Source organism: Pinus tabuliformis, chromosome X, assembly GCF_031772625.1.
Source record: "Pinus tabuliformis cultivar Carrire ecotype Pingquan chromosome X, CPIR1, whole genome shotgun sequence".
NCBI lineage: Eukaryota > Viridiplantae > Streptophyta > Pinopsida > Pinales > Pinaceae > Pinus > Pinus tabuliformis.
Window position 1 is genome coordinate 957,191,469 of NC_142308.1, and position 11,901 is coordinate 957,203,369.

The window sequence follows — 11,901 nt, forward strand, 5'->3', positions numbered from 1 at the left end:
GAACTAGTTGAGGGGTTGGTCAAACAGAACATCAAACTACTTAAAAGGAAGTTGACCAAGGAGGAACTAACAAGGATTTGTGGAGACAACAAGAATGAACTAAGGAGGAAAAGCCTATGCTTTGTATGCAAGGGATCTTGGGCACTTAACCATTCATGTCCATGTGATAGGAAGGAGGCAACAAGGACAAAACCAAAGGAAAATTCTTTAGACCATGAGCATTCATCTGAAGGATTCAAGAAGTGAAGTACAAATGGTGAGCAACAACACAATGTTATTCAGAAACACTTGCAAGACAAGTCAAGGATAATTAATCAGCTTGACAGAGTACATGGGGAAAGGAAGGAGGTAATTCTTCCTAACAAAATGGTAGACTCTTGCAGAACTGAGTCCATAGATATCCAGGAGGAAATCCATGAAGCGTATGAAAAATCAAGCGTAAATAAGAGTCCACCGATGCATCCATGTTTGACAACCAAAGAGGATGGAAAACAAATTGTCCCACAAGTGGGGAAGCCTAGAAGAAGACATTGAAGGAGACTTAAATGAGGAGCCATTGACGGTAAACCAGTATGATGAGCATGATCATAAGGAGCAGCATGAAAAATATAGTATGCAAGATGAGCCATTTCTGGAGAGTCGATCAAAGGTTCAAGCTGGAGCTATTATAGTTGAGCATCCGATGTAGATAGATACAGTAGAATTTAGTAGGGCACCAAAATTTCCAGTAAAGGACTTTCAGGAAAAGATCATGCATTTCAAGGCAAATCTTATGATGTTGAAGCAGAGAGTTTGGACAGTCTGAGACAATGTATTGTCGAAGAATAGGAAAATTGAGGAGCTCATAGGGGTATGTGTCGAATCAACGACCAAGTTGTCTAGTGTTGAAGAATGACTCAAATCCCTCACAAAGCAGCAAGAGGAGTATAGTTGGGAGTTCAAGAATAGCCCTATACAAGAATACATAGATAACGTTTGCAGTATTGCCAACCCATCTATATAGATTGAGGATAACATGGTAGAGTTCTAAAAATGGATCATGTTGGGTGATCACGTGGAGCAACATGAGTTGAGCATCAAGCAGCGTCAGCATGGTAGACTTATTCCATGTGCAGGCATTCATGCATTATATCCTTCCCATGAGATGGATTGGCGAGATATTATGAGTTGGGACTCTATTGATGGGATACTCTTAACCAAGGGCATCTTGCAACTTGGGCCCCAAGCAATGATGGAGGGCCGAGATGGTATCATAACACACAGGTCCCATGACTTAGGTGGCATTGGGTGGCATTGGGATCAAGGGGAATCCATTGAGGGCAAGATTGACCCGAGGATTTTTTGGGATATAGGTATTGAAGTATCCATTCAGGATCATTTAGCATGGAGGCATGGAATAGCACACTGGGTTTTATGGGGTCTTGGTATCAATGTAGAAATGCTTGTGTTGTGGATAGGAGTGGATTTCTTGAGGGCAAGCAATCTTTGGGCAGGAGGATTTGTAATATTCCCTTTTTTGGATATGGTCAAAGTGGACAGAATCTGCCCATGGTATTTACTGTGGTATTTTCCCATGATATTGGCCTACAGTATTTGCCTTCATTTTTCAATGGAAAACAATAAAATAAAGTCTTTGGAGAGTCCATCAAGCCTATAAAAGGGGATAGGAGCAATGTGATTATCTAGAGTTTATCTATCTTGTTGTGTTTTCTTGAGAACTTGGCATGGCTAGTTCCAGTTTGATCCGAGGGACGAAAACCCTGTGGGTGTGATTTGTCTGGTGGATCTATTCAAGGTCCACGATTGTGCTTTAGTGTTTGTTTTCTCTTTTGTTAAGCAGTCGTGCATGCCATTGGAAAGGCTCCAATATTTTGTATGGGCATGTACTATCTTCTTTAGTTAATAATATAAATAAAGTTGCATTTCTTTTAGGTTTTTTGTGTTCTATGTTTGACTTGTGAGTATTTCATTTAGAGCACTAAAATATTCCAAATCTACTCATGATTATTTAGCGATTTGGAATCTTACAAACCCCTCTATTTCCCAACTTCTTTGGGATATATGCTAATATGTGGTGTCTACGGGGTTAACATCTATGTTGTTCCTTCGACAACAGATTGGCGCAGTGGTATAGTGTGGAAATATTGCAAACAATGGGCATAAGAACTGAAAAGTGAATCGTCAAACATGCATTTATAGATTTTCCATATTACCCCAATATTAAGTATGGACAACCTATCATAGAGGTTCAGAACAACATCGATTCGGATTCATTTTCCGAAGTGAAATGTGGCCTTGTGGAATGTTATGATGGGTGGATATATCCAGCAAGGGAAAGACGGTGAGGTGCTCGATATATGCAAGAAAATGCATTATGTAGGTGTGAAGTTGGACCGTATAATCTTATCTATTATTCATGATGTTTGCTCTAAGCTAAATTCTCCAAAGTAAAGCGTCTCTATGGTTACATCTTAAAAATTGGGTTTGAGGTAGATGTCTTTGTCGGGACTTCTCTGGTTAGAATGTATGTCATGTGTGGAACATTAGAGTATGCACTTGAAGTGTTGGGCCAAATTCCAAAGCCAGATGTGCGAGCATGGACTGCATTAGTAGTAGGATATGACCAACATAACAATAACATTGACGTCCTTCAGCGAATGCAACAAGTAGAATTGCAATTAAACAATATAATCCTTGCTAGTGTCCTCAAATTATGTTCCAACTCAAATGACCTCAAAAATGGCAGCCAGGTCCATGCCTATATCATTAAAGTTAGACACAAATCAGACGTGACTATGGGGAACTTCCTGGTTGTTATGTATGCCAGGTGTGGTAGCATACTGAGTGCAAATCTAGTGTTTGATGCAATGCGTGAAACAGATATAATATCATGGATTACTATAATTGCAGGGAACACTCAACATGGAAGTGGAGATGAAGCAGTAGAACGGTTTTTCCAGATGCAAGGGCTGGGCATAAATGTGGACCAGTTTTTTGTTGTTAGTGTTCTCCATGCATGTGCCAGTCTAGGAGTTGCAAAATCTAGAAAACAGATTCAGGATTTCCTTATCAAAACTGGATTAGAGTAAGAGGTTTTGTAGGAAATACACTCATTGATTTTTATGCCAAATGCAGTGATATAGATGATGTACACAAAGTTTTTGACACTATGCTTGTACGTAATCTGGTATCATGGAATGCCATGATTGTGGGCTACGCCCAAAATGGGAAAGGCAAAAACATTGTGGAACTCTTTTCCAAAAAGCATCAAGCTGGTATGAAAGATGATGAATTTACCTTTGCTAGCATGCTTACTGCATGTGCCAACTTATCAGTTGTGGAAGAAGGCAGTCACGGCCATGCCCACATCATTCAGACTGGATTTGAATCTGATGTTGTTGTTGGGAATGGGAATGCTCTTGTTAACATGTATTACAAGCGTAAAAGCATTAGGGACGCTTCCACTATGTTTGAGTATGCATAATCGAGAAGCCTCCACATGGACTGCAATGATTGCAGGATATGTGCAGAATGGGAATAGTGAGCAGGCCTTAAAATCCTTTTCAGAAATGCAATGGATGGATATGAAACCCAACCAGTTCACATTCACTAGTTGCTTCAGAGCATGTGCAAGCCTAGGAGCTTTGAACAAAGGAAAGCGAATCCATGTTGACATCATCAAAACTAGATTTGAGTCGGATATATTTGCAGGTAGTGCTCTGGTTGACATGTATGCAAAGTGTAGGAGCATAGAAGATGCAAGCAAAGTCTTTGCAGACATGCCAAAATGGAATGATGTCTCGTGGAATGCCATGATTACAAGATATTCCCAGAATGGAGATAGTGAGAAGGCTTTAAAACTGTTAACGCTATTCAGTACTATTTGTCTCTATCTTAATAAATGGCTCTATTTGCGTGCCGTCATGATTTCTGTTAAATGTTATTCCAAACAATTGCTGCTAAAATTACGTGGTTTTTGTTGAAACGCTAATTGAAATAATGAAGGGGAAAAATATACAAGAAAGAAATACAAGAAAGCTTAACCGAATAACCAAGACGACAAGAAACTGAATGGATTGGAATTTTTATTCAACAATGATTCTCTGCATTTTTATTCCATGGGCATTCGATAGTTTTATATCACCAACTATCGTTACATAACTAATTATCCGGTATACAACTGTCTATTTACATTTACCTAAAATTACTAATTCGTTGTCAAACTAACAAACTCCACCTTGACAACAATTTTCCCATTCATCATCTTTCCTGCAAGCCAAGAGAAGCTAAACACCACCGCAACTTCTGTACTGTAACTGGCTTTGTGAATATGTCTGCACAATTTTCTCGTGTATGGACCTTTTTAAGAGCTAATTTTCCACCATCGATCACATGTCTCAGAAAATGATACCTTACATCAATGTGCTTGGTTCTGCCATGATAGGCAGGGTTTGTAGCCAAGTGAATAGCGCTTTGACTGTCACAAAGTACATTCACTTTCTCTTGTGTCCTTCCAATCTCATCAAGCAAACCCTTTAACCAGATTGCTTCTTTACTGGCATCTGAAGCAACTATATATTCAGCTTCGGTAGTGGACAATGCAACCGTGTCTTGAAGCTTTGACATCCAACTAATTGCTCCACCTGCAAGAGTAAAGACGTAACCTGTAGTAGATCTTCTTTTGTCCAAATCACCTGCATAGTCAGCATCTACATATCCGCAGACTGATCCTTCACTACCATTAAAGACGATGCAATGATCACTTGTGCCTCTTAGATATCGAAGCACCCATTTCACTGCTTGCCAATGTTCTTTACCTGGATTTGCCATGAACCTGCTGACAACTCCAACTGCATGTGAAATGTCAGGTCTTGTAGATACCATCGCATACATTAAGTTGCCTACAGCATTTGCATATGGTACATGAGACATATACTGCTTTTCTTCATCAGCTCTAGGACTCAAAACCGAAGAAAGCTTAAAATGGGAAGCTAGAGGAACATTAACAGGTTTCACATTATTCATAGAGAACTTTTCAAGTACCTTCTCCACATACTTCTACTGTGACAACCAAAGCTTACCATTTTTCCTGTCTCTGTGTATCTCCATGCCCAAGATATGTTTTGCTGCTCCAAGATCCTTCATATCAAATGTCCTAGAGAGTTGAGCCTTTAACCTGTTGATCTCTTCCATGCTTTTGCTTGCAATAAGCATATCGTCAACATACAAAGCTAAGATAATGAATATGCCATTGAAACTTTTGAAGTACACACAATGATCATACTCACTTCTTATAAAGTTCTGGCTCACCATGAAGGAATCAAACTTCTTGTACCATTGTCTGGGAGACTGCCTCAGACCATACAATGATTTCCTGAGCTTGCAAACTAATCTTCTGCTGCGACCTCGTACAAAACCTTCTGGTTGTTCCATATATATCTCTTCATTCAAATCACCATGTAGAAAAGTTGTTTTAACATCTAACTGTTCTAACTCAAGATTAAGCAATGCAGTTAGTGCCAACACAGTACGTATAGAAACAAGTTTTACAACTGGAGAAAAAATCTCATGAAAGTCTATACCTTCAACCTGAGAATACCCTTTTGCTACCAGTCACGCCTTATACCTTTCAATACTACCATCAACTTTCCGTTTCAGCTTGAAGACCCATTTACATCCAACAACACTTCTCCCTTCAGGAAGCTCTACAAGATCCCAAGTATTGTTCTTGGCTAAGGAGTCCATTTCTTCTTCCATATCCATTTTCCATTTCTCGCTATCTATATCATCTACTGCTTCCTGATAACAAGAAGGTTCCCCATCTTCAGTAACCAAAGCAACAGATGAAGCAGAATCTTCATACCTTTTGGGAGTTTTCCTTTCCCTTGTAGACCTTCTCAGAGCGACTGGTTGCTGAACTGGTTCAGAAACTTGCACTGGTTCAGAAGCTTCAACGGCTTCCTTTGTGTCTTCAACACCTTTGTCTCTAGAAGTCTCTCCTTCCTTTCGACTGTCACCGAAAGATCTAGCCTCCAACTGAACTCGTTGACTTGACGATACCTGTTCCTGTTCAATTCTTTCAACATTTGATTTTAACAAAGAGGATTCATCAAATGTTACATCTCTACTAATGACTATCTTCCACAATGTAGGATCCCACAACCTATATCCTTTCACTGCATAGTCATACCCAACAAAGGCATAACATTTCGACTTTGGATCTAATTTTGAACGCTGATTTTTCGGAATAAGAGAATAAGCATCACAGCCAAATATCCTCAAATGAGAATAGTCACAAGACTGACCTGTCCAAACTTCTTCAGGAATTTTACAATCAATTGCTACTGAAGGTGATCTGTTAACTAAATAACAAGCAGTAGATACTGCTTCTTCCCAGAACTCCTTTTGCAAGTTAGCATTGCTGATCATGCTTCTGGCTCTTTCCATAAGAGTCCGATTCATACGCTCAACAACACCATTTTGCTGAGGAGTATAAACAACAGTTTTGTGTCTAACAATGCCCTCATCCTTACAGTATTGTTCAAATTCAACAGAAGTGAACTCGCCACCATTGTCAGTTCTTAGACATTTAATAGATTTGCCTGTTCTTTTCTCTACCATTACTTTAAATTGTTTAAAGACATTTAATACATCAGCTTTCCTTTTTAGCATATAGACCCAAACTCTACGAGAGTAATCATCAATGAACGTTAAAAAATACAATGCACCTCCATATGACACAACAGGGGAAGGCCCCCACAGATCAGAATGAATGTAGTCTAAAACATCTTTACTATTATGATTGCCAACTTTAAATCTCTGTTTACACTGTTTTCCATACACACAATGTTTACAGAAATATAAATTCAAGGATTTCAGACTGGGAAGAGATTTATGTTTCATCAGTATATGAAGACCTTTCTCGCTCATATGACCCAAACGCTGATGCCACAGATGAGTACTTGCTTCTTCCTTTTCTGACGCAACTGCTGCTTCACCGACCTGAGTACTTCCTTTTAACCTGTAAAGATTTCCAACCTTTTCTGCCTTCAGAACCATAAGGGCTCCTTTGAAGACTTTCAAGATGCCATCCTGACCTGTAAAATTATAACCATCTGAATCCAACACTCCCAAAGAGATTAAATTTTTCTTCAAATCAGGTACATGTCTAACACTAGTTAATGTCCTCACTGTGTTATCATACATCTTAATCCTGATATCTCCCATCCCAACAGTCTGACATGACATATTGTTACCCATAAACACAGAACTACCGTTTACATTTTCATACGAAGTAAACCAATTTCTATGTGGGCACATGTGATGCGAAGCACCAGAGTCTAACAGCCAGCTATCAAAACTCTGAGAGACATTACATTCAGGTGAAGTTTCATCTATCATACACAATTCTTCAGCAGATAAAACTTCGTCTACCATACCTGAATCGGCCTGATTCAATTCGTTCTTCGGGTTTTCGGATTCCTTCCGTTTCCAATAGTCCTTCTTCAAGTGTCCAACTTTACCGCAGTTCCAACATTTTGCCTTACACTTCTTGCCCTTCGATTTCGACCGGGAAGACCCCCTTGGTTTTTCTCCTCTTTCCTTTGAGCGTCCTCTAGCGACCATGGCTTCTGATGCAGCTGTTTCAGTGCTGGATTTCCTTCGTACTTCTTCAGACAGAAGAGCTCCCACGACTGATTCAAACTTCAAAGAATCAGCAGAGCTAAAACTGATTGAAGTTACGAAGTGATCCCATGATTCAGGCAGAGAACACAGCAAGGTTATGGCTTTATCTTCTCCCTGTATTTTGACTTCCATATCTGTTAATTGACAAATTAGTGTATTAAAAACATTCAAATGTTCTGCAACATTTGAACCTTCTTTCATTCGAATACTGTATAACTGTCATTTTAGATAAATTATGTTGGTTAATGATTTTGTCATATAGAGTTTTTCAAGTTTTTCCCACAATCCTGACGCCGTAGTCTCTTCAACAATGTTGAAGAGAACTTCATCCGCTAGGCATAACCGAATGGTACTGAGAGCTCGGGCATCCAAGTCCTCCCAGTCTGAAGTAGTCATGGTTGCAGGTTTCTTAGTTGCCCCATCCAATGCCTTGTGCAACCCTTGTTGCACAGGTAGATCCCTAACCTTCTGTTTCCAAAGAGCAAAATTGCTCTTTCCGGTGAATTTCTCCACCTCGAATTTTGCATTCGACATCTTGGCCATTTTTCTAGGATTTTAATCTTCAGTCCTTAAACTAGGGTTTTTCCTTTCAAAAAAAATCTGTCTTTGAACTAGAGTTTAAATTTCTCTTTCAAAATAATAATTTTCCTTTATTTTCAAACCCTTTCTTGCAAATCCCTTGCAAACCTTTTTTTTCTACAATATTTGTAAAAAAAAACAACAACCTTTTCAATCTGCTGTCTTAAAAAATTTTCTGCAAACCCTTCCTTCTTTTTTTTTCAATATTTTTATAAAAAACCACAACTTGACTTGATTTCAATCTTCAGTCTTTGTTTAAAATAAAAAAAATTCTGCTGAAAATAAACATGTCTGGAAACTCCGATCAATACCCAGATTTCACGCAGGCTCTGTCACAAATCCTCTGCAACTTTATGCAGGCCTTCACGCAGGTCTTGGACTTACGCTGGATAGGTCGACGCAACCTTTCATGCCTCGCTGGTCTTCACACAAAAAAGAAAGGTCTTGGACTCACGCTGACAGCATGTCTCTCACGCCTCGCTGGTACAGCCTCCCAATTCGCCTTACAGCCTCCCAATTCGCCTTTTCTTCAACGTTTGGGCACAATCTTTATAAGTTTCACACGACACTGTAATGAGGTCGAGCCTCTGATGTGACCACAGCGGCTCTGTTCACATGATACTGCAATGGGGTCGAGCCTTCGCTGCAACCACAGCCTCCGCTAGGCACTCTTGGTACACTGTTTCCACAGCAACACTGTCAGGCACTCTCGGCACACAGTTTTATGTGGGTTTGATCACACACGTCCACAGCAGCTTCGTCAGGCTCCAGGGGGTTCGATCACACACATCCACAGCAGAATTCTTCTACAGCGTTAATGGAGTTCGAACCAGGCATGCTCTCCTTGAGAACAATCGATCACTTATCACCTCCTTGGCTGCGCTCTACCAAACCTCGCTCTCTGATACCACTTGTTGAAACGCTAACTGAAATAATGAAGGGGAAAAATATACAAGAAAGAAATACAAGAAAGCTTAACCGAATAACCAAGACAAGAAACTGAATGGATTGGAATTTTTATTCAACAATGATTCTCGCATTTTTATTCCATGGGCATTCGATAGTTTTATATCACCAACTTTCGTTACATAACTAATTATCTGGTATACAACTGTCTATTTACATTTACCTAAAATTACTAATTCGTTGTCAAACTAACAGTTTTTAAGTTAATCGACGACCGACTTTGAGAACTTTAGGGTCATTCACACAGGTTAATAATCCAGATGCAATCAAAATAAAATAGTCGTCATGCATGAGTACTCTGATGCAAGCTACAATGCATCTGGAATCAACATCCAGAATTTTCTTCCCCCGGGCATGTGGGAGCCAACCAAGTTTGCAGGCGGAACAACTCTTTTTTTATTATTAAAGAGATAAAGCATCTGGAATCAACATCCAGAATTTTCTTCCCCCGGGCATGTGGGAGCCAACCAAGTTTGCATGCGGAACAACTCTTTCTTGATTATTAAAGAAATAAAATGTCCTTCTAGGTGAAGAATAAAAAGAAATGTCATAAGAATATCCCTTTGACAATAGATAGTGAGACGTATACATAACCTTTATTATAGTCAGTTTACTAGCAGATGCAAGGAAGCGTGAATATTAGCTAGTGTTTTTTTTGTGGATTGTGACTAGTTATTTGCAATAAAGTCTATGCTTTTGGGATGCACTGGACCTGCCATACCAGAGACCGGAGATTATAGATGTCGATGCTATCGAGTCCAGTGAGAAGGGTTCCCTTGTGATATTGCAATAACAGAGATGTTGATGGGACTAAAGCTGGCAAAAAACAATAACGGAGATGTTGATGGAACTAAAGCTGACAATTTTTTGCTAGCGCATTTCCATTACCGAGGAAGTCCATTATGCGAAGGTTGACTACAATTATTTATATATATTAGTAGTTGGTGAGGGCTATCCTTAAGTTGATTGCAGGTTTTCCGAATATTTTGGAATCCAACGGACATGGGCGCGGTCAATTTTTTGACAGCGCCCATGTCCATCGGATTCCCGAATATTCGGGGAATCTGCAATCGACTTAAGCTCACCCATTGATGAGAGTATTTACTAATAAGTTATCTCTAGTTAATGCCTAGTTATCAAAATAAAAGCATTGCCACATGGAATGAGGTGAGAGTTGGTGGCACACTATGGACTCTTTGGAAATCACACTCTAATATGGTGGTGATTTATCCATATATAGTTCAGTGATAGATTTATGCTAAGATTATTTATTAGGACTTAAAACACTAGATAGAGAAAAATAATCTATATAGTCAATATATTAATAAAAGTTATAATGATTATTACTATGCCTAGGTTGTTTTCGACCCAGAAGAATAGTTGTATGGGCGGGGACATTGTTTTTAATGTGGGGTTCCATTTGTATGGATTAGGCCACCAATTGGAATCTATCCCACTATTGATATAAGCCGACTGAAAATAACTAGTCTGGTAATGGGCCATGAATGCACGGGGCTATAGATGCTTATTGCTGGATTTTGGCAAGCTAGCGATCTAACGACAGGCATATACAACCTTGTGCATTTATAGCCAATGGGCAGGCTAGTTATTTGTTTCCATATAAGCCACTTGTACTTTCTGTAGCGAGAGGATGGTCGTTGTGCTTTCCAAGAAAGTCCCTTATGTGGAAGTTCATTGTACAAGTCAGTCGTGCTTTCCAAGAAAGTCCCTTATGTGGAAGTTCATTGTACAAGTCAGTCGTGCTTTCCGTATCAAGAGGATGGTCGTCGTGCTTTTCAAGGAAGTCCATTGTGTTGAAGTTCATTGTGCTAAGGTGTTCGGCACAATGAACTTCCACATCAGGAATTTTGCACAATGAACACGACTACAATTATCTATATATATATATATAGATATATATATAGATATATAATTATATATAATTATATATATATATATATATAATTGATGAAATTATTTACTAATAAATTATCTCTAGTTAATGCCCAATTACCAAAATAAAAACATTGCCACATAGATTGAGGTAAGAGTTTGTGGCATACTATAGAATTTGGCAAATCACACTCTACTATGGTGAGTTATCCATATATAGTTTGGCGATAGATCCCTACTAAGGTTATTCATTACCACGTAAAACACTTTATAGAGCCAAATTAATGCATATAGTCAATATATTAGTAGAGCTTATAATGAATATTACTGCACCTATTACCACGCCTACATGGCTTTTGAGCCAAAAGAATAGCTCTATGGGTGGGGATACCAATTAGAGTCTATCATGTTGGTGATATAAGGCACTCGTGCTTTCCGTATCAATGTGCAAGCCAATCACACTTTCTATATCTAAGAGGATGGTTATCATGCTTTCCGAGGAAGTTCATTGTGTGGTGATCCTCCTCACATTGAATTTCCACATGAGGGCTTTCACACAATGAACATGACTACAATTATGTGTGAGGGATTGGTGAGAGTATTTACTAATAAGATACCTGTAGGGGACGGATGCCATTACCTATGTGCCCTCCCGTCCACCTAAGCTGCGGATGTGGAGACACCTACGATGGCGTACGACAAATGCCGAGTAGCTCTTGCCACATGTTGCGATGGGTGGGTGCATTCAAGACAAGTAATATGTCGTTTAGGGTTTCA

The 11,901-nt window shown here is 39.3% G+C and overlaps 1 protein-coding gene across 1 annotated transcript; it reads left to right on the forward strand.

Annotated features, from left to right (window-relative positions):
• Positions 1-2,522: 2,522 nt before the first annotated feature.
• LOC149142884 (pentatricopeptide repeat-containing protein At3g20730-like) lies at positions 2,523-3,089 on the forward strand. The gene has a single exon (XM_089451613.1). The coding sequence runs from the start codon at positions 2,523-2,525 to the stop codon at positions 3,087-3,089; it is 567 nt and encodes a 188-aa protein (XP_089307739.1).
• The last annotated feature ends 8,812 nt before the right edge of the window (positions 3,090-11,901 follow it).

Coding starts and splice junctions, on each gene's coding strand:
- LOC149142884 (XM_089451613.1), top strand. CDS start 2,523: ATGTATGTCATGTGTGGAACATTAGAGTATGCACTTGAAGTGTTGGGC.